The 23,264-nt window shown below is 56.2% G+C and overlaps 1 protein-coding gene across 4 annotated transcripts in view; it reads right to left on the bottom strand.

Annotated features, from left to right (window-relative positions):
• The window catches only part of LMF1 (lipase maturation factor 1), an 87,513-nt gene extending 65,399 nt beyond the window's left edge, over positions 1-22,114 (bottom strand). For 3 of the 4 annotated variants that reach the window (XM_032326688.1, XM_032326687.1, XM_032326689.1), the window contains exons 1-3: positions 21,881-22,114; positions 8,659-8,968; positions 2,923-2,933 (exon numbers count right to left, since the gene is read on the bottom strand). In XM_032326688.1, coding sequence (XP_032182579.1) covers positions 2,923-2,933; positions 8,659-8,968; positions 21,881-22,079 — 520 coding nt within the window. In that variant the 5' untranslated portion in view covers positions 22,080-22,114. Of the gene's footprint in view, positions 1-2,922; positions 2,934-8,658; positions 8,969-21,880 lie in introns of those variants that run through there. The other variant, XM_032326690.1, reaches the window with a different exon arrangement.
• Positions 22,115-23,264: the final 1,150 nt, after the last annotated feature.

Genomic DNA, 23,264 nt, shown 5'->3' with positions numbered 1-23,264 from the left:
TGGGATTGAGTCCCACACTGGGCTCTCTGCTCGGTGGGGAGCCTGCTCCCCCCGCCCCCCGCCTCTGCCTGCCTCTCTGCCTACTTGTGATCTCTCTCTCTGTCAAATAAATAAATAAAATTAAATTAAATTAAAAAAGAGGAAACAGTAGCTCCTGAAGGGAACATAACCCCCCAGACAAGCATTTGCAGAGAGGCTGCAGTCGGGTGGGCTGGGGAGCTGGGGATGGGGCCAGCAATCTGAGAAACGGGCTGTGCTTGGGTCTGTGGCTGCCATCAGTGCCCGTGACCGTGACCGTGACCGCCTGCTGCCGTACTAGCCTGCTGGTTGGAAACAGGCTTGCACCGGCACACCCTGCCCGCAGGCCCAAAGTCTCTCCAGGCCTCTCCTTGCCCTCTTGCTGCTAGGGCTTAGCCCAAGGTGAAAGGTGGAACCCGTCACGGTCCCACCCTCCTGAGCCAGTGCCGGGGATGCAGACCCTGCTGCCGCCCCATGGAGGTGCCTGCCGGCAAGCTGCCCTTCCTCCATCTGGCAGGACAGAGGGCTCATGGGGAATGGAACCCCACCCGACAGGGTCCCTCCTCACTGTCCTGCTTGTTAATGGCCAGGACACGGCTGCTGTGCCTTGTGATGTCCCCACACATGGGACAGGATGTGTCACCACTCAGCAGCTCCTGAGCCAGGGCCCGGCAGCACGGCGCAGGCAATCCTCGCCTGTCCCCCTTCTCTGTCCCACTGCTGTACCCCCAGGGGTCAGTGTTCCCCTCCAATCCCATCATGCTCTCCCATCCCTGCTCTCAGCTCGGAGTGTCTTCCCGACTGCTCTGACACGACCCAGTGCAGCTGGGGCCTCACCTGTCTCCCGGAGCACCCTCTGCCCACCCCCGCTCCGTGACTCTCCTTCACCGTGGGCAGCTTTGCGGGCACGCTGGATGGCCTCAGTTTCAGCTCAGACCCCCATCTCAGGGTCGTGGGATCAAGCCCTGGGTCGGGCTCCATGCTCAGTGCTGAGTTGCTAAGCTTCTCTCTCCCTCCGCCCCTCCCTACCTGCGTGAATGCTCGCTCTCAAATAATAAATAAATTAAAAAAAACAAAACAAAACAAAAAAAACAAAGGCAGGGGCACTTGAGTGGTATAGTTACTGAGCGTCTGACTCTTGATCTCAGCTCAGGTAGTGATCTCAGGGTCCTGGGGCCGAGACCCGTGTCAGACTATGTGCTAGAGGGGGGCCTGCTTCAGGACTCCCTCTCTCCCTCCGCCCCTCCCCGCCCTGCATGCGTCCACACACTCTCTCTCCCTCTCTCATATAAATTAATGTATTTTTGTAAAAGTTGTGCAGCTTCACATAACGCATGGAAACCCGAGACCATGTGGGCCCACCCACCGTGTGCCCTCAGCCTGTCGCGTGTGTCTGCTCTGGGGGGCACTGTCCGTCTCAGGGTAAACAACGTCCTTTGCTTTAAATGATCAGGTGTGTGTAAAGAAAGAGGGGAGCAGAGGCGTTCACGCTGCCCAGCAGATTCCCGCTCTCTGTGCTTGGCACTCCTCCCAGACGCCCAGCTTACCCTTCCATTCCTCCTGTCCCTCCCGCGTGACCTGGAACCCCACACTGGCACCCCAAGTCTGCCCCTGGACCCTGAGTTCTCTCACTCCCCCGATCTGAAGGCTCCGCCCCCAGACAGGGTCCCGGTTCCCACATTAGCACCAAGGCGCAGGGCCCACTGCTCCTGAGCTCTCAGGGCCATGTCCCCTTTCTCCTACCGCTTTCAACACGCTCCCTTTCCCTGGTTTTCAGCAGCGTGTGGATGACCTGGAGGCAGAGCCTCCTCCCGTTCATGCTGTGCGGGATTCACGGGGTTCTCTGGGCCAGGCATCTGTGTGTTGTTCCACATCTGGAAACTTTGGCCACCGAGCCCCGCCCCCCAGGACTCCATACATACGCCACTAACCTCTGAGCTCTCCCTATGGCGCCTGAGCTCTGCTGGGCCTGATGGCCTCTAGGACCCCTCCATCCCCTGCTGTCACCCACACCCTGCCAGCCAGCCGGTCCAGGGAGTCTTTCGTTTCAAATACTGTATTTTCCACCTGGTTCTTTTCTCATCTAATCAGTTCCTCTCCTGAGAGCTCTTGTTTTCGTGCATTAGGGCCTTGCGCCCAGTCACGACAGGGGCACTAGACCCGGGGGATTCCTCGTGTGGTCGGGGATTCTGCCTGGGCGCTGGGGGTGCTGTGCGGTGGGGCATGTAGGCTGTCACGACCGCTGGAGCGAGCAGCCATCTCTGTGATACTGGCGCGCGATGAGGCTCAGCCCAGAGGAAGTAGGGGGCTGTCCTCTGCTCACCCCCACCAGCAGCCTAGTGCCCACTGCCCCTCATTTCTGAACAAACCCGACTCCAGAGGCTCACACTGGGAACAGCACTCCCCACAGAGCATGGGCTGCGGGATCCGAAGTCCTCCCTTCAGCAAAATGAACAGGCACCTGACCGCCTCTGGGGTGCCCACAAGTGTTAGCCCCGAGTCGACCCCTCCACAAGCGTGTGTCCTATGGGAATTTGGCACGGCCTAGAGTGGGGAGGAGCTGGCCTGCAGGATGGCATGGCCTCCACCCAGGGAACGGAACTGACATGCAACAGGACCGCGCGGTCACTGCCGTGGGGCAGCTCATCCCAGCTGTGCGGAGACCGCCATCGACACCAAGACGCCTGAACATCCTCTGCCTCCTTGCTTGCCCTGGTCCACCACTGTGGGCACGGAAGCCAGCGTGGGCCACGATTCCAGACTAGACAGCGGACCTCAGACAACATGGACACCTGCCAAGCCGACAACAGCAGCTCAGGCAAGGAGACAAGCGGGAAGAGCATGGGAATACATACCCCACCAACAACGCTAAACTCCCACGGAGGACTTTCTGACTTCACTTACCAAATGAATACCTAAAAAACAAAAGGAGAAAAAGGCATTAAAATTCTGCCTTGCTGGGTGCCTGGGTGGCTCAGTCGGTTATTCATCTGCCTTCAGCTCAGGTCACAATTCCGGGGTCCTGGGATCGAGTCTTGAGTTGGGCTCCCTGCTCAGTGGGAAGCCTGCTCTTCCCTCTCCCTCTGCCCCCTACCCCAATCGTGCTGGCTTTCTGCCTCTCTCTCAAATAAATCTCAAAAAAATTTTTTTGCCTTGCTTTGTCAAAAAATTTGGTATCATGCTACCCAACTAGGTAAAGCCCAACTCAGTGACCCCAGGACACAGTGGGTCAGGTCACAGACCCCATGGACATTAAATGTGGTGGGAGAAGGTGGGGGAGGGGAGGCCAGCCCTCAAGTGTTCTGTGCAGGGCCCACCTGCTGCCCAGGCCCCCATTCCACCTAGGGGTCTAAGGCCATGCCCACCCAGGCCAATCAAGGAGTCTTTCAGGAAAAAGCAAACGTAACAGTGGAAATCTGGCAAGTAATTCTGTAAGTAATTAAACTTCAGGAAAATGTCCTACCCTAGAACTTGAAAGTTTCAAAGTTGCCCAGTACCCCGAGCACAGATGATTGCAAAGGGGACCCTAACTGAAAGGTGTCTGGTCTCCACTCCCGGGGCTGAGGAAGGGCTGTCCCAGAGTGGACTGCGATGCGAACACAGGGTCCTTGGTAGCACGCAGGCACTGGGTGTGCAAGGCCACTGCTCCCACAGAGCAGAAACGGCCCCACTCTGCTCCCCGAACCTCACAGAACTGAAGCAGGAGTTCACAACTATGTATCAATTCCATCTTCAGTCCATACTCAGTGGACACAACATCTGGGCTCTGGGCAAGGTCCATGGCAGAGCTGCGGGCAGCGGGCAGGGGCCGGGCAGTGGCGCAGGGTCTCAGGGAGCGCTAGTGTGTTTAAGACAAAACGAGGTTTTCACTGTCGACAGTCAGAAGGGAGCAGCCTGGCAGCGCACCCCGTGGCACTGACCCTGACCCCCGCGCCCCCCGCGGCCCTCTGGCATCTGCTCTCGGTGCTCTTTGAAGTGCAAGCTCTGTCCGCTCTCTCAGAGGGACGTGGCCAAGGCGGCTTCCTCCACAGGAAGGGACCCCCTGAGCCTCCCCGACCTCCGTCCAAGTTTCTGGAGATAATCCTTTCTTCTTTTGGGGGGCCAGGAAGGTGGGGAAGAGAAAAGGCAGTCGCACAGCCGTCCTCGCTAGCAACAAAGGAGCCCTTTAGGAGCACTGCCAAAGTAAAGCACAGATAAAAGGATCAGAAACCAGCGTTCTGGAAAACTGATGCTAAGTGGGGCGGCTGGAGCAAAGTCACAGTTCTAGGGCCTCCGGTGTTCTTCCACGTTCCCCCATCGGAGGACAGAACTGGTGCGACAAGACTCTTCTGTAAACTCACGTAAACTTCCTGTGGTCACGGCTACTGAACTTTCGTTCTCTCTTCCAATGTCACCGGTCCCCAAGACAGTTAAGTCCCTAGAGCAAGAGGACAGACGCCCGAAGCCTCACAATGACTTGCTGTGACTGACACAGGGCCAGGAGACCTGACTCCCCTGCAGAAGCGTCCCAGTCCCCAGCACCCCGCCCTGACACAGGGCAGATGGGACCTTGGCAGGGAAGAGAGGGGCAGCAGCGGCGCAGGCGAGTCACATCGGTGTCACCCACCCTGACAAGCCGCGCTGTGCTGAGGAGGCCGCGTGCACTCCGTGGCCTTCTCCCCAAACCCACGGCCCAGTCCAGTCACGAGAAGAGCATCAACCAAGTCCCCGCGCAGAGACGTCCCACAGCATCCCTGACTGGTCCTCCTCAAAGCCAGAGAGTGAGAGACGCTGTCTCAGCCCAGAGAAGCCTGAGGGGACATGATGCCCAAATGTCCCAGAGGGGAGCTAGGGACGGAAGAGGTCAGTGTTAGCTCTTTAAATTGGACGAGGAAAAGGCAGACAATACAAGAAGCGGGGTGTGGGTACACAGGAGTTCTCTATACTGTCTCCGTAATGAACCTGTAAGCCCACAACTATTTCAAAAAGGAGGTTTATTCAATTAAAAGGAGGGGGAAGTAGCTAGGCAGCAACAGAATCTCTGCCTGGGGGAAGAAGCACTCCGGCCCGCCGGGTCCCCACCAGCCACCCGACCCGCGTGTGGCGCCCGCACAGGCCAGGCCCAAGCTTCCTTCCACAGAACAAAACCTCTGGAGCTCTGGGCAACGTGCAAGGCAGACAAAGTCAAGTCCTCACCAAGAATAGCGCCCATCCACAGTGCGTGCAGATGCGTGCACGCGGCCCACTGTGTCCAAGGACGAGGACGCATCGGCTCAGCCACGGGGTGCCACCTGCCAGCCGTGTGCCCCGGGCCCCTTCTTGCTCGGAGTCCATGGAGAAATCGTGATTCATCACCTTAGACTGCCCGACATACGGAAACAGTGTGTCTTCACTGCCCGTAAGTGGAACGACAGAATGAAGCTGGCCCGTGCCTGTGACAAAACAACACCGTGTGGGAAGGAGAGCTGAAAGCTATCATGAACGTGGGGCCACACCGGGTGCTGACAGCAGAGGAAAGTTCTGGAAACACTTGGTAGGTAAAATCAGGAGGATGTGGAGTCCAGGGAAACATGGAGGAAGCGGGGAGAGTCGGCGTCCCAGGTTCCCCAGGTTCCCACCGATGGCTATGGAACCGCAGGCACGGGGGCTCGTGAGACAGAGGGGGTGGCCTCACGGAGGGCTGAGCGTCCAGCCCGGCAGTGCTCCCTCACAGTCCACGGTCACCCCACGCCCAACCATAGGCCACCCACACTGCTGCCAGCCCTGCAGCTCTGGGACAGGGCCCGCCGGGGTGCAGCTGCCCAGGGCACGGTCCCCAGTCCGCCCCCGGCCTCAGTCCCTTATGCTGGCCCCCGTGGCCCCGGGCTCCCTCCGGCTGTGCCTCCCGCAGCCCCAGCAAGGACCTCAGAGCATCAGCGCCCCGCCCCCCAATTCCAAGGGCCATCACAGGCCGTCACTCTGCAGAGCGCTCACCGCCTGGATGGGAGCCGCTCTCCCCACAATGAGATCCCTAGTCACTGCCGTCACAAAGTGGCTTTGTGAGTTCCCACCCATGATACAGTGTCAGGAACGGGTCAGGAGAGCGGGAGAAGGGCGGTTGTGGTTCTGGAAGGGGCAGGGTGCTGTGTAAGGACACCTGCCTGCGCCCCACGGCATCTGCCTCAGACACTCACAGTGCCCCCAAGTGCAAGGTTCACCTGCCTCCCGGGGCAGCCGCGTGGGCTTCCCACTGCTCTGGAACACGTGTGTGAGATGCCGGGTCCTGGGCAGGGGCACTAGTCTGAGCCGGGAAGCAGCTCAGCGGACGCCCCCAGAGGGACAGGAGACACAGAGGGCCTACCGAAGCAACGGCCACTGCACACACGCAGCAACGGCCAGCGGACGCAGGGTCGTCCCCACAGGACCCCAGACCAAGGCAGCAGTGCCCTCAGAGAAGCACCCTGTGCCCCTGCCCGGCAGCTGGACAACACCTGAAAGACGTCTGTCAACAGTGCCCATTATCTGACACCTCAACTCATTCTTTTTTTTCAACTTTAAATAAATGGGACAGGTGAGAACAGTCTGTGCCTCTCACTCTGGGGTACCAGGAAAAAGAAAGCCTACTGTCCACAGGAGGGGTCCTCACTTAGTAAGTGTTCAATGTCACTCTGACCCTGAAGCTGCCGTCTGTCTGGGAAACCCGCGTCAAGGGCAAGGCTGGACAGACCGTGGAGGCAGAGGGCTCGGAGACCAACCCCGCGGCCCCACCAGAGCACGAAACCAGCGCCAAGCAGCTGGGCTGGGAATGAGTGCATCCGCAGCAGGGGCGCGGTGAAGAAACCGCTGGTCTCCATGACAGATTTTGTTTTCTTCCTCATTTTCTAATCATTTCTGAGAAGATGTACCTTTATTCTGTTTTGCTTTAGTGAGCTTAACCTAATTTGAATCACATTTTTCTTTTTTACGTATCCGAGGGAAGGGGAGCGGAGTATCTCTTCCAGTGAAAACAATACAAGACTATCTTGGCCATGCGTACCCAAAATGGTTTTCAGAAGTTTAAACCTGGGGTTACTCTTTCCTGACCATACCCTACTCGTGACTAGGAAATACTTCTCACAGGGAACTTAAAGTCAGAATGATCTCTCTGGCTGCCGGACACCGAAGCGTGACCCAAGCCATGCACCATGCAGGACGCGTGCCGCCCTGGCCGCCCACACAGTCGGGTGTGCTCACCGCGTGTGCCCAGAGCTCTCCCTGGTCTGGCGTGGACTAAAAGCACATGTCTCAAAACCCAGCAACCTCTTTAGCACCACAGAAATACCAGCCAGAGTCTCTGTGTGTGACTAAGAGCCTAGGGGCAGAAGGGACAGCACCTTGGGCGTCTGACCTCCAGGAATTCCACAAGGGAAGGAGCAGGTGGGGGTCCAGGGGGTATCACACCTCACAGCTGCTTGATGTGCAGGAGGCATGTGGGACTGTCACCCAGACCCCACCCAAGGTACCCCAGCCCATGGTCAACAGTAATACACTGACAGGAGGGCCCCAGGCGTGGGCAGAGCAGGGGTCTCCCAGGGTGCCCGGGATACCCAGCCTTCTTGGCCACAGACCAGATCTGCATGACGGGCCTCCTGCACGGGAGTGTCTTCCACACCTGGCCTCCCCAGTGTGGTGCGAACCGGCACTTCCCACGGCCAGGAAAAGGCCAGAGTCCAGCCCCAACTCCTCTCCGAGTGGCGCACACCTGCCCACGGGGACCAGGGCGCAGCTGCACACGGGGGAGCCAGGCCACAGCCCTGACGGACCAGTCAAAACAGACCTGCCAGACGGGACTGAAGGGCAGCTCCGCAGGCCCAGGTGGAGACAGTCTGGGTCAGAACCCACATTCCGGGAAGACTGCACAAGCCTCCTCAGGCAGGGCCAGCGCTAGAGGAACCGTCGGGACACTGGACTTACATCTGTCCTCCGGAAAACAGATGACCCTGCAGTCAGTGCCCACATCTGCTTCCTCCACATCTGCACAGACACCGACCCCCATCCCAGAGCTTCTCCCCAAACCGCGCCTTTTCTTAGAGTCCTCCGTGCTTCCTCTGGAGCCCACGACAGGAAGGAGTGCCAGCCCTTGGCTCGGACACACCGTAGCAGCCCGCGGCTGCTGCACTTCCATCAGGGCCCCTGGAGGTTGGGCCACCCTGGCACACTCCCCCAGCTCCCCGTAGGACTCCTCCAGCCTCCCTGGCTGTGTGGAGCGCCAAGCAGGCCCAACCTGATTGTGACCCCTGACATTGCCGGTAGCAGCTCCTCCTGAACGAGGAAGGAGCTGGAGTGGGGACGAGCGGAAGAAACGGGCCCCCAAAGCCGGCCCCCACCCCCAGAGCACTCCCAGAAGCCCACGGCAGGACCCTACGTCCACCTCATATTTTCCGGCCCCAGGAGGCTGAATGCAGACTCTCAGGGGTGGCCACGCCACACTGAACAGAATCATGGTTCTTCCCAAGGCACAAAGTCCCTTGGATTCCGGTCAACTGGCAACTAGCAGACTCTCCTACCACCAGAGCGACATGGTGGTACCCCTCGGACGAGCGTGAGCAGCAAGCTTGCTCCGTCTCCCCAGCTGCCAGGAGGCTGCCAGGCCACGGGGCCCCAGCCTGCCTGAACCCCAACACTCCACGTCCTCCTGCTTACCAGATCTGTCCCACGTTGACCAGGGACATGTAGAGAACCCAGAGAGTGGCCATGAGCGCCATGTTGGCACAGCCGGTGAGCAGGACGAAAGACGAGACACCCAGCCCAAGCAGTGCCAGGGCATCCAGGTTGGAGTCCATGTGTGACCAGTCCAGCAGCCAGAGCAGGGTGGGTGCGTAGCTCACAGCATCCCAGCCGACTGGGCCCCGGAAATACTGCTGTACGCTCTTCAGGTATGTGCGGCACGGCAGCAGGCCCTGGTCTCCGATCAGCTGCTTGTTCTGGTGGAAAGCCACCAGGAATGCCACGACTGGAAGAAACAGACAGAAGGACCGTGAACAGGAGCACAGCCGTCTGTGGACACCTGCAGGAGGGGGCATGGCGGGGTGAGGAGATGAGGGGCTGTCTGAGCCATGGTTTGGAATCAAAGCAGGGATGCAAGAGGTCCAAATTCCAAAATCCTAGGGAAAATACTAGAAGACCCAATCTGGGGAGGTTAGGCTGTGTTGCACACATACACAAACCAACACGGGTCGTGTCCAATTACGTGTCAGTGTATGTGACACAGATGCAGGTGTCTCACGTGACCACAAGGGAACGTCACTCAGCATCTGTCATGACAACGCATGTCTGCACGGCCCATGGTCCAGGTCCACAGCGGCCCTCCCGGACGGGCTACAGCTCACATATCAGTCACGATCGCCCGCACTGGGGGCCGCGGGCTTCCTTCAAGCCCTGCCCCGCAAGAGTGCACCAGCACTCTAGAGTCTAGGGTTGGGTGCGTGCACAGACGTGTCTGCACAGGGATGCCGCAGGCAGGGAGCGAGGGCACATGTTCCCCTCCACGAATGTGTAGAGCAGGGCGACTCCACGCCCACCAAGGAGAAAGAGCAAGGCAATAGGCCGTCTCGGGCTGCACCGCACGCACGGCAGGGACGCCCGCCCTGTGGACACAGCTGCACGCCTGAGGGTCGGGCAGCTGCACCACGGGGCCGGATGGGGTAGAGGGAGAGAAGGGAGCATGGCTGTAGCTCAGGTTCTAGTTCCACAAACACTGGTCTGGGCTCACAGTGTGATGTTGACTGGCGGAAACGTGTGCCACCCCTCGTCTAAAGCAAAACCAATCACATTCGCCTAACGCACACGAAGGGCCCAATGTGAGAAAACATCAAGGCCAGAGGGAGATGTTGGAAGCCACTCTTAGAAGGACCTGATGCCACACAGGAAGTTGCAGGCTCAGATTGATTTGTTTACTGGAAGTCCTATGGGAGAGCAAATAAAAATTTAAGTGACTCTAAATAATTAATACAGATACAAAAAGGGAATCATAGAAAATGCTAAACTAACCAAAGAGAAGGCAGGAAAAGAAAAAAAAAAAGAACAGAAGAAACATATAGAACACAACTAGCAATATGACAGATTTTAATCTGATGCTTTAAATGAGAATGTTCTAAACCTACCAGTAAAGACAAATTGTCAGAATGGATAAAAAAGCAGGACTCAGGTGCCTGGATGGCTCAGTCAGTTAAATGTCTGCTGTCAGCTCAGGTCATGATCCCAGGGTTCTGGGACTGAGCCCTACGTTGGGCTCCCTGCTCAGCAGGGAGTCTGCTTCCCCCTCTCCCTCTGCCCTTGCTCATGCTCTCTCTTGCTCACCCTCAAATTTAAAAAAAAAAAAAAATGACTCAAATCTGTGGTGTTTATAAGAAATTCATTCAAAATATAAACACACAGGTAGACTAAAAGCAAAAGCACAGAAAAACATGTATCATACAAACATTAATCAAAAGAAAGCTGATCGCTCTATGAATATCAGACAAAAGACATAAAAACAAGGAACAATATGAGGGATAAAAAAGGACATTGCATAATGATAAGGAATCAACAAATAGACATGAGAACATTAAATGCATGAGTCTAGCAACAAAACTTACGTATATTAAATCACCTCAGCTAAAACACATCTATACGCTATGCGTACATTAACTGACTTGATCTGACAGTTAGAGACTGTCATACGGTGTAAAAGGGCAAGATATGGTACCATGACATCCATAGAACACCCTACCCAACAGCTAAACATATGATTTTCAACTACTATGCGGAACGTCCGCCAGGACACTCCACGCTGTGACCGCACAGCAAATACCAACATACCGAAAAGAACTGGAATCGAAAATAATGTGTGTCCTGAACAAAGAGAATTAACCTAGCAGTTGGCCACAGGACGTTATCTGGAAACGTACCCAAGTCTTTGGAAATTACACCCACTCTTCTAAATAAACCATATATATGTGATGAATACTTATGTTAAATGTGATGAATACGAATTGAAAAAATATACATATATATATATATATATATATATATATATATATATATGACCACAAAAAGGGGCACCTGGGCAGCTCAGTCGGTGAAACCTCTGCCTTCAGCTCAGGTCATGATCTCAGGGTCCTGGGATCAAGCCCCCCATCAAGCTCTCTGCTCAGTGGGGAGCCTGCTTCTTCCTCTGTTCCTCCTCCCTGTTTATGCTCTTTCTCAAATAAATAAAATCTTAAAAAATAAAACAAAAGCAAAATTATAAGGTATTTTTCAACTGAATGAAAATTGAAAACACAATATATCAAAAAAAAAGCAAGATGCTGTTGAAGCAGCACTTAAAGGGAAATTTATAGTAAAGTGCTCACGTTAGAAAGATAGGGCTCAAGTCTAAACTTCTACTTTAAGAAATCAGAAAAAAAGAGCAATGATACACAAAACAAGCAGAAGGAAAGAAACCTTTAAAAACTTAAGAGTGGAGATGAATGAAATTGAAAACAAGAAAAAAAAATGGAGAAAATCAAGAAAATCAAAAGTTGGTTCTTCCAAAGGATAATCGACAGACCTCTAGCCAGACTAATCAAGAAAAAGAGAGAGCAGTATCAAGAACAGAGAAGGGAGCGCTGCTACTGGTCTCACAGACACTAAAAAGATGAAAAGGATACTACAGGTCTCTCAGCAGCTCAGATGAAACAAATTACTTGAAAGACACAAACTACCAAAACTCACAAAACAAGAAATACGGGTGACAAATCGCAACCCACTGCAGGCCAGGGATGCAAGGCTGGTTCAATCCTCACAGATCACTGTGATGTACCAACGACCAGACTGAGAAAAGAAAGCAATACGGTAAGACCAGCAGACACATGACAGCGGTGACAGCATTCAGCAGCTGCTCACGGTGAAAACCTCCAGCACGCTGGGAACAGAAGGGAACTTCCATCAGCCCACAAGGGCGGCTATGCACAACGACAGCCAACACCAGACCTCAGTCCTTTCCTGAGATCTGGGACAAAGCAAGGACATCTCACCAACCTACTGAGCAGTGTATGGAAGTCCTGACTCACACGGTGAGGCCAGCAAGAGAAGTAAAAGGCACATGGACTGGAAAGAAAGAAATCAAACTGTCTTTATTAACAGATGATATGAGGGTCTGAGAAGAAGATCTCAAAAAAATACCAAAAAAACCCCTCTTGGACCTAATCAACGAGTTGATCACAGGCACAGAACACAAGATCAATACTTAAAAGTTCATTGTATTCATATGTATCAGCAGTGAACTGTAATCTGAATTTTCTAATTATAATAAATAGCAACCCCCAAAATACATAAGTAAAACTCTTACAAAACACCCACAGAGTCTGTATGTGGAAAACAGAAGGCACTGACAAAGGAAGACCTAAATAAGCAGGGGGTACATGACATTTGTGGACCAGGAGATTCAGCGTCACGAGGACGTCCACTCTCCCCAGTCTGACCTACAGACTCAGTCTCGATCCAAGCACCCAGAAAGCTCCGCTGTTGGTACAGACAAGCTGGTTCTAAAACAGATGCGGAGAAGCAAAGGAACTAGAACCGCCAGAGTGACCCTGAGAAAGAACAATGCCGGAGGAGCCGTATTACCCAATGTCAAGAGTTACTACAAAGCACGGCGATCAAGACAGTGTGGCAGAAGGAAGGACCCAGATGGTGTGGCACAGGACACAGAGCCCAGAAACAAAGGCACACGAGTATGGCCAACTGATCTCTGACAAAGGGGCACAGACGGGTCAACGGAGAAAGATGATCCCGAACAACGGGCGACCAGAAGCAGAAGGACGATCCCACACACATCTCACACGTTACCCCGAAATTTACTCAAAAAGGACCGCAGACCTCCACGTGAAGTGTAAAAGTAGGGAGCTTCTACAAGAAAATCTGCGGCTTGGGTGTGGCAACCCCAGAAGTGTGACACAAGACAGAGAAAGACCGACAGACAGAGCTGCATCAGACGAAAACCTCCTGCTCTGTAAGTGAGGCTGAAAAAAGAAAGCACGGATTGGGAGAAAACATTCACAGACCACATAAATGACCTGATCAGGCACTTGCATCCAGAATATTCAAGTGCTGGAATCCTGTGTTCGCAGGATACTAAGTGCCTTCAAGAAAGTCAAGAATAAGGAAACAAACAGCCCAACATTTAAGCTGGGCAGAGCACCTGGACGCCGAAGTCATCCACGGCACATGAGTAAGACACACGGATGTTACATACACACAGAAAAGACGCTCAGTAGCATTTACTGGGGAAATGCCAAGTAAGGCCGAATGCACCAGCACCTATCACAACAGGCAAAATCCCAAATGCAGGGAACACCAAGCGCCCCCAAGGGTCCAGAGCCACAGACGCTCACCACCGGCGAGAGGGCATGGGCTGCAGCTGCCGTGGGCGAGGCGCTGGCCGTTTCTTCTAAAGCAGAACCCGGGTTACCGCAGATAGCCCAGAAGTCCGACGCTTAGGTCTGTGCCCGCATGAACTGAAAACTCCCATTTCCGCAAAAGCTCGTGCGCAAATGCAGCCAACAGGTGCCTGGTTCACAACCGCTAGCATGGGAAACAGCACAGAGGTCCCCGCATGTGGGGGGTAAACATCCACGGGTGGAAGCTGCCTATAGTCGGGGGACAGTGGGGGGACAGTGGAGAGAAGCTACACAAGCCGCTGAGTCACACAACAGCATGGCAGGACCACAAATGTCCTTTTCCAACGAACAGAATAGGACCCAAAGGCTACATACTCTAGGGTTCCATTCACACTAGAAAAGGCAAAGCCAGGGGGACGACAACGGCCGTGCCGGGGCTGGGTGAGGGGTAGGTGATGACATGCACAGGGGAGTCTGGGGGGGATACGGCTACCCTGTATAGCACCACCATGACAGAGAAACATGCATGTGTCAATACCCACAGAACTGTAGATCACAAGCAATGAACTTCAGTGTTTTCGAACCATCGAAACAAGCCAGACTGGAGGTCAGAGGAAGCCAGGACGAAATGCAGACTGTGACCCCCGAACGCCACTCTATGGCAGATATCTAATGCCATCGCACTGTGCCCAAGGGGGAAGGTAAGACTGGCTTAAGGGACTCCGGAAAATGCTTCGCGTGAACAGTGTCAGGACAAAGACCAAAGGAATGGCTGAGAAACCCCGGAGTCTGGCTGGTTTTTTTCAGGGCGGGAGCGCAGCAGTCTGAAGCCGTCTGCACGTGCAGGGGGTGGGGCAAGGGTCCCAGCAGGACATAAGGAGGTTCCAGAGAAGCGAGGAAGGAAGGGGCGCACCTGTGTCCTGGATCGGGACTGGAGAGGCCAGCGTGAATTCACATTAACCCCAGCAGACATTCCGACGGATTGTGACCGCACGCGACAGCAGGCACTCCCGGCACACAGATCTGGGCTCCAAACACTGCTCCCTGGGGAAGAAACTACGCCAGACAAACTGCCAGTGTTAGGGATGGCAAAGGCGGGTGAGGAGAGCAACAAAGGAAGGAAGGGGAGACGGCAGGGCCGGGCGGGGCAAGAGGAGCGCAGAGCGCTGACCGGAGGCGGACAGTCTGGAGCCACAGTAAGGAACAGTGTGGGACACAACCTGGAGCCCCTGGTGAAGACGAGGAGAGCAGACATGAGCCTTCCTCACAGAGGGATTCCCAGTGATGTGGGGAGATGCCCTCCGGGGCTGGAGCAGAGTCCTCCCTCCCCTAGGGCACGGGCCGGGCCCAGTAACCGGCTTCCAGGGCACAGGGAACCGGTGGGAGGAGACACCTGGAAACACACCTTCACCAGGTGATACAGGCCCGCGGTGAGTCGTGTGGACTTGGGCACCCGATCGGTGACAAAGGCACCTCGCCTCTGTGACCCGTCTTGTCCCAGAAACACCAGACAAACCCAGTGTGGAGGCATTGGAGCAAATATGGGACGAGAACTTCCCAGAATGACCAAGCTCACAAAGAGCCAAGGAGGTCCTACAGACTGCCACAGACCAGAGGGGCCCAAGGAGATGCGGCGACAGAGTGCAGTGTGGCCCCGGGAGGGGCCCCGGGGTAAGAAGGGGCACCTGTGGGAAATTCCAATGAAGTCTGGGGTTTTCTTAACAGGTTGGTCTTTTTCTTCCAAGTGTCTTGAATGCCCACGATATGAAGCTCAGAGCAGCGGAGATAGAGAAGTGAGGCCTGACCCTCACGTGACCACGGGAGGCCAAGGGAAGGGACAGTGGGTAGGAGTCACCTGAGGACGAAAGCCCCCACCATCCACAGAGGGTCAGTGGGAAAGCAGTGGAGCACCCGCAGACATCTTTCTCCCTCACCAGCCTCCACCTCGGGCAGAACCAATCAAGTCCACATGCCACTGACCCTCGAGGCCACAGCAGGGCTGCCCCACATGGAGCCCAGCCTGTCTCCTCCCTCACTGACGATACCCTGGCCCATTCCAGAGCCGTGGGGCTCACCCACACAGGGACCTGATGAGCGATGACAGAAGAGAGGCACGTCCTTTCTCCCTATGACCATGATTCACACTCCATTGCCAGGGAAGGAAAACAAGATCTGGTCTAACCGATCTGTTCGAGGACTCCTCTCTCTCTCTCTCTCTTTTTAAAGTAATCTTTATGCCCAACGTGAGGCTCGGGCTCACAATCCCAAGATCAAGAGTCAGACGCTTCACTGACTCAGCTGCCAGGGACCCCTGGTCTCACCCATTATTTCTTCCTAAAAAAAGATTTTACTTATTTGACAGAGAGCGAGTGAGCACATACACGAGTGGGGGAAGGGAGGCAAAGGGAGAGGGAGAAGCAGACTCCCTGCTGAGCCCCAGCTGGGGCTCGATCCCAGGACCCAGGACCACAACCAGAGCTAAAGGGAGCTGTTCAACTGACTGAGCCACCCAGATGCCCCGCACCAATTAGTTTTAAAAAGTGATTCTAAGGCAAGAAGCTTAGGAAATTTCCTATCTTATCAGGAAGCCATGAACAAAGCTTCGATTAAAATTTCAGGAAAGAAAACCTATTTAAATTTCCACTCCTGTTACAGAAATGCCTAAGTAGAAAGAAGTGAAAATGTCAAAATATCATAGCATCCAAAAGCTCAACCAACCAACTGAACCTCCAAAGCCTTAGCACCCCCGCCCCGCCACCCCACCCCAGGCAGGCAGGAGTCTGCCCCACCCCCACCCCAGCCCCTGAAGGCAGGAAACTGGGGGTGCGGGGTGGGAGGTAACCCAGATGCTGATCTAGGAGAGGTGAGCAGATTCCCTAAATATCCATTACCAAGGACGTCTGCAGATACTTTCTTTAGAAACCAAAAATTGAGGTTTCTGTCTCATTCAGATGAATGTCTATAAAATTGAAACGGAATCACCCCAGATGCCATTCTGGGCAGGGGTTTTACCGAGCGTGGCTAAGCCCTGGCCCGGGCACGGCAGCGCCCAGGCCTCACTCTTTGGAGGCGCGCGCTGCGGACAGCTCTGAAGCAGGCAGTGGCACCTGTTTTTAAACAACCTGGCAGCGCTTCACAGAGAACCCTGTAAAAGCCAGCAGAGCACCTCGTTCAAATCCAAGGGCCCGGAGCACCTCGTTCGAATCCAAGGGCCTGGAGCACCTCGTTAGAATCCAAGGGCCCGGAGCACCTCATTCGAATCCAAGGGCCCGGAGCACAGACAAGGGCGGACCTCCGCGAGCTCTTGGAGCGGGAAGCGTCACCACCATATACAATGAAGCAGGATTTCTTTTGGCTCCATCTTTCCCTCAAACTTTCCACGGAACAGCTAGGAGTTCCGAAAGTCCAGTGCCCACCAGGCCCGGGCTCTGCTGTCTGCGCGGCAAGCGCCCCCTTCCCGGTCCCTGGGGTGGCAGTGAGGGAGGGGACAGCAGAGCCCTGATGGGGAGGTCAACCAGCTTCTGCTTCTAGAAAGTGCAGTTCTGACTCGCCTCGAAGAGCAGCCGCGGGTCGGGTCGGGGCTAGCACATGGACTGAACAAGGAGAGCCGCCAGAGCCGCCACACACACACGCACGTAAAGCAAAACCAAGAATCAGCGTCTGGCCACAACTAGCCCCGAGACCACTCAGAGACAGGATTTTCAAAGAAATTCGATTCTAGGGACTCCGCAGTAACAGAGGGAAGTGGAATGTGCAATCTGCTTACATGCCCCCGTCCTCTGTGGTGTGGGAAACAAAGGCAGCCGAGAAATGATCACATTTCCGTGGCTACCTAAGCCCACTGACGGGTCCTGGAACAGGCAGTGACCTTCCTCTAGGGACTCAACTGCCCCAATGTGGACAGTTTGCTAAGGACAAAAGGCAGTCTTAGCCCAACCCTGTAAGTCTACTTGAACATAAAAAAACTCCTTCGGAAACTCCCTTTTCTCTACCCCTCAAGATGCGTGTTAGCAATCACCCCCCAAGCACATGGCCCACAAATTTACATCTGAGGGGTCTCACAACTGAGTTTTTACTAAATGATAAGAATGGCCTTTTAATAATAATAGCTAGCACCGTTGGGATCTTGAAAACCTTGTTTCCAAAATTCCTGGGAGACTCACACTGTCCCCAACCCTCCCCAGACTTGAAGGTACGTAATGGGCCACTCCCCATGACCTCAGCTCGGCTCCTTCTGCCCATAGGTCGCCTGTGCCCGTGCTTTAATTAAATGACTTTTTTATACCAAAGACATCTCAAGAACTCCTTACTGGCCCTCAGCTTCGAACCCTAATGTCTCCGCTCCCACAGTGCTCAGAGCCCCCTCTGGAGGCCCCCACATCACTACTCGTGGACACTCAGCAGACCGGGCCGTCAACGCAGCAGCGTCCACAGGGCCTGGGAGGGGCCCATCTTCTCCAACAGGCCCTCATTTAGCTCCGGGAAGTGGCTTCTCAGACAGGCTCCCACCAACCTGGGAGGCTTGATGGGGACAAGTCCACTAATGGGACACATCTGGGACCCACTGGGGTGTTCGGACACACAGGGACCTAGAGGCAGCAGATGGGGCACGGTCAGAGAAGCTGTCCAGAATTAGGGCAGGAGCCCCGAGAAAGAATGAGGAAGGGATGCTCACGTCGACATGCCATTAAATAACAAGGACCCAGAATAAGATGGCACAGCAGCAGGGACTATGAAAGCCTCCAGAGGTAAACACAGGTCACTGTAGTATCGCCACCTATGCCACCTACGAAGAAGCGAAGAACCAGAACCGTTTCTGCGCTCCTCGTCCCTGCTCCTGGGAGTTCGCTGAGCGGCGGGGCCGAGAGGAGCAGCTGCGGGGGCCCCTGACCAGGCCCGATGCGCCTCACCCGGCTTCACACCACCTAGGGGACTCGAGCAGCTTGAGGGCTGGTAGCCAAAGGCCCCGACGTGGGATTAGAAGGCTGGAGATCAAGCCCATCACCCACAGACGATGAGCCCATCAGCCCTGAGCTCCCCTAAGAAACCAAAATGAAGGGGTGCGGGAGTCTCTGGGCACATGGGGGTGCCAGCAGGGGGCGGGTGGCCCCTGGGCAGGGGGCAGGGCCTGGAAGCCCCGTGCTCCTTCCACACACCCGCCTGCCCTGTGGGTGTCTTCCTTCTGCTGTTCCCGGGTCCTGTCCTTGACGATGAACCGGTAACTGGAGTAAGGTGTTTCCCTGAGTTCTGTGAGCCATTCTAGCAAATTAAGGCTGGACAAGGGGGTCTGGAACCCTGACTTACAGCTGGTGACAGCCTGGACGTGGGGGCAGTCTCGTGGGGCCAGGCGGCAGCTGCACTCATGCCGGACAGATAGCGTCAGAACTGCTTGTGAGGGAAAAAAACCCACATTTGGTGTCAAGAGTGTGTCAGCAGAAAAATGAAAGTGTTGGGGCATCTGGGTGGCTCAGCTGGCTAAGCATCTACCTTCCGATCAGGTCATGATCCCGGGAGGAGCCCAGCACTGGGCTTCCTCCTCAGTGGGGAGTCTGCTTCTCCCTCTGCCCCTCCCCCAACTCCTGCTGCCTCTCTCTCAAGTAAATAAATAAAATCTTAAGAAAAAGGAAAAGGAAAACGCTTCTACTTAGGCGTCCGGAGAAGAGCGAGTAGGGGTCCGGCTGCGTGAAGACTTATCATCAGCCCCAGAAGCTCTGAGAAACCTGCTCCGACTGAGAACGGAAGACCCAGGCAGATTCATAAGACCCCTGGGTGCAAGAAGACCAGAGAAAGTCCAGCTTCAAGTTCTTTCTTAAAAAGTTGTTTGGGGACAAATCCCAGAAAAAGAGAGAATAAAAGAATAAAAGACAAAAAGACGGCGATGTGAGAGCTGAAGAACTGCGACTACAACCCAGAGGGAGTCAGGGCCTCTCGGGAAGGCGGTCTGTGTCCTGAGTGTCCGCACCAAGCAGCTGGTGGTGGGGGGTGGGGAGGAAAGGGGGACACAGATGGGAAAGTATCCCATGGGGACAAAGAGTACTGATAAAGATTATGCAAGAAGTCAAGGAAATTTTCCGAAGCACGAGATGCCGCTAGAAGATGGAGGACAGAAGTGTGAGGAAGAACCCGTCCCAGCCGCAGGCTCACGAGTGGAGGAACAGGGACGCTCAAGACAGGACTGCAAAAACTCTCTTAAACGTGCAGAGAACGAAGCGCAGGGCAGGGGTTCATTATGCAGCCTTGGGGTGGGGTCAGGAGTCCACAGGGACAACTATAAAATTCCACATCAAGTGAAATGTGCAGGCGGCCCCCATGGCATCATGGAAAACACTGGGACTTCAGAAACTCTGAGGTAGTTCAGGCTACCAGGAAGATCCAGAACTTTCCAGAAAGGGACCAATGCAAGATGCATGGCCACTTGCCCAGGGTCATCTGTCAGAGAACCTCATCCCTGGAAATGGGAAACAAGTTCCTTCATACAGCTGAAAAACACTGATTCTACCCCAAATGTAGAGAAAAGAGGGAAAAATTCATGTCTCAAAGCAAGTGGTTCTGTGCTCAGCACAGGGCTTAAATTGTCCACGACCCAGCAGCTCAGAACAATCTCTTCAGGACTGGAACAGAGAAGCCGCAGAGATCAAAGGCAGCCCTGCTCCCAGGGAAGCCCGGGCTGGCGTTAGCAGGCGGTGCCGCGGGCCAGCTCCGGGCTCCCCTGGTAACAGTCTCTGAAGCCTCCTCAGGGACCTCTGTCTCGCTCTGTCTCTTGCTAAGTGACAGCTCAAACACTCCCAACGACTATGTCATAGTGTGGAGCACAAGGCAGCGCTGGCGAAAACTATGTTTACGGTAACAAAAGAGAGGGAGGCATTGCGGAAAGCCACGGAATCGCTCTGGAAAGCCGGGTCTCCCCTGTGCACCAGGAGACGCAAAAGCCTGGCGCCCTCCTAGGGCGCAGCCCACAGTTCCGTGATTCTGTAAGGACAGTGCTGCTTCCTCGGGGGATGAAAGAGCTGAGAAACGAAGCTGAGATGTTCGGTGACCCCCGCGCGGTGGAGGCCGGCAATGCCAGGGACCAGCACCCTCTGGATCCAGGAGCAGAGACCACCGGGGCTGGGGTCTCTCAGTCTGCTCCCCAGGTCGGCTGGAGAACCTGAGCTTGAGCTCCACCGCTGGAAGGCTCAGGGCTCCTGCGCCCTTGTGGATGCAGGGCTGGGGCGGGGAGGTGGGTTCAGCACCCACAGGCTTCACCCTCTGGGGCCAGGGCTGCTGCTGGCTCTGCACTGTGGAGGGCCCAGCGGCTCCTGGCCGGTCAAAGGAGGGCTGAGGCTCAAGCTTAACCTACCACGGAATGAGAAGCCTGCTCAGAAGCTTCCAGAACAGCGGTGAGGCTTGGGGCCAGGCCAGCCTCCACAGGCTCCCGGGTTGTGCAAGGGGCTGCCAGCGGCCTAGGTGCCGCTGCTGAGTCGGGGGCACAGGGCGCTAACGGACAAGGCTCTAGGGACAGGGGCTCGGAGGCCCCCACCCACGCACGCCCCCGCCGAACGCGGAAGCCCCGGGAAGTGCTCAAGTGGGGGCAGGTGCGGTCGCCCTTGAGCACCTTCACCTCAAACCCAACGCTCCAGACTAGGGGGGCACGACCGCGCAGGGAGCAGGGGCTCTGCGGTGCACCTGTCTGAAGGCTGAAGGGGAGCCTGTGGGAGGGGTGTTGCATCCAGGGAGAGGGGCACCCAGAAGCCTGGGTGGAGGGAGCATGGGGGAGGGGTAGCGCTTGTGGGTCGCCCTGTCTGCCAGGGAGCGTTTTTTTTTGGGGGGGTGGGGTGGGGAGCGATCCAGAAGGGAGCTTTGAGGGGAGAGGGGTGTGTGTCCCGGAGGAGGGGCGTCGTGCAGGGGAGGGGCACGAGTGGAGGGAGGAGCACTGGGAAAGTGGCGGGGAAGCGATGGGGGAGAGACCCGGGGATGCACGTTGTCGAGGGAGAGCGTCCTGTGGGGAGGATCGCCCAAGGGGGAGAGGCGTCCCAGGGAAAAGGGGCCCTGGAGGGGGGGCGCGTCTGCGGGGGAGGGGGGGCGTCCCGAGGAGAGGGGCGTGGGGTGGGGTGATAAGCCTCCTGTGGGGAGAGGTGAGGAGCGCCCTGGGGAGTAGGGGCACGTCGGGGGAGGGCGTCCGGGGGAGCGCCCTTGGCGGGGGAGAGTCCGGGTAAGGGGGCCCTGGAGGGGCGGGGCACGTGCCGGGGGGTGGGGGCGTCGGGGGAGCGCCCTGGGGGGAAGGGATGCCCGGGGGGAGGGGCGCCCTGAGGGGAGGAGAGGGGCACGTGCAAGGGGAGGGGCGTCGCGGGCGCTGTGGAGGTGCCCCGGGAAAGGGGGAGACGGATGGGACTGGGGCGGGGGGCGAAGAGTGCGAGGAGAGCGTTGTCTTGGGCGAGGGGCTATCCCGGCGTCGGGGACGGTCTGGGGGACGAGGGCGCGTGCGGGGGCCACAGTGACGGGAGCCCTGGGCCCCGCGGACTCACAGTAAACGAAAGCGAGGGCCCTCAGGAGCACGATCCTGGTCAGCCAGAAAGTGCCCGCTCGGAGACGGGCATTACAGCCCGTGGGCTCGCGCCCCGGCCCCCGTCCCGGCGGAGACCCAGGCTCGGCGCCCGCATTCCCGGCTTTCCGCCTCCTCAGGGACTCCTCGGGGGCCGCCATCGCGGGACCGCCAGTGCGCATGCGCGTGAGGCGCCAAGCGCCCGGACGCCCCGCCCAAAAAGGGAGGCCGCTCCCGCCCGGGTTGGCCACGCCCATGGGCGGGGAGCGCGCTCCGGCTCCAGGCGCGCGCGCGACCCCCGCAGGCCGCCGGGCGTGCTGCAGCAGTGAGGGCAAGACGGGGCGTACCTGAGAGGTTCAGCGTGTACTCCATCTGTAAAGCAGCGGACTAATTCCCTGGTTGGCGCTTTCATCAGCCAGTGTTGCAGAAGCTCCCGGTGCACTTTCTCACCCACGCGGCTGCCCTCCTGGACCCTCTCTCTATGACTGTTGGAAAGTTTGTGTCTGGACATGACCGGGGTGGGCCTGGTCAGCGTCCGCGTGGGCAGCAGAGGACCCTTGTGGGTGCTGCACTCCCTCTGCGTGCCCCTGCGGTGTATGGAGTCGCATTCCAGGAGAGGAAGGCTTGGAGGCAGCCACTGACAGCTCAGCGTGTGTGGCCAGGGGTCTACAGGTGCCCTTCCCATGCCCTGATGTCTGCTCTCCTGGGAGGATGTTGGGGTGACAGTTACCCAGCTAGCAGGGAGAGCACAGTCAGCGGCTGGGTCCTGAAATCCAGCCAGATCCTTCAGCTCAGGTCAGCAAAGCTGCACTAGGCAGCACCCCTACAGGCTCTCAGGGTGGCACCGCCAGCCCCCTGGGGAAAGTGGCGCCATGAGGATTCAGAGGAAAGAACTTACCGACCAATGTCCCAAGCAGAAACCTGGTGAGAACACCAGCAACTCCACATTCTGAGCACAGAGCGGCCCAGGCACCGCTCAGGAGAAGCGTGCCATGTGCTCACAGGCACTCCTTAGAAGAACACAGGGCGTGCGAGACGGCGTAGGTATTAGACCCTTAGTGGTCAGTGGGCACACTGCGAGGTGCTTGGAAGCACATCGCTGACGCAAGTGTGGGTTTTCCTTATTCTTCACAACTCTTTACATATTAAAGATCCTGTTCTTGTGTGTACATTGCAAATGTTTGTCCTGGGTGTTTTGTTTTGACATCTTGTTCTGAGTGTTTTGATGTATAAATTATGTATACTTGTGTGGCCAAATGATCAGTCTTGTTTGATTATATCTTTACTACCTGCCGTGTGAGCTCTGTGAGGGCAGGGACTGGCTTTGGACATAGATTCCCCCAAATCTAGGACAGATCAGCAACTTC

This window comes from Mustela erminea, chromosome 20 (assembly GCF_009829155.1).
Source record: "Mustela erminea isolate mMusErm1 chromosome 20, mMusErm1.Pri, whole genome shotgun sequence".
Taxonomy (NCBI): Eukaryota; Metazoa; Chordata; class Mammalia; order Carnivora; family Mustelidae; genus Mustela; species Mustela erminea.
Note: the sequence above shows the minus strand (reverse complement) of the source record. Positions and strands in the feature narration are given on the sequence as shown.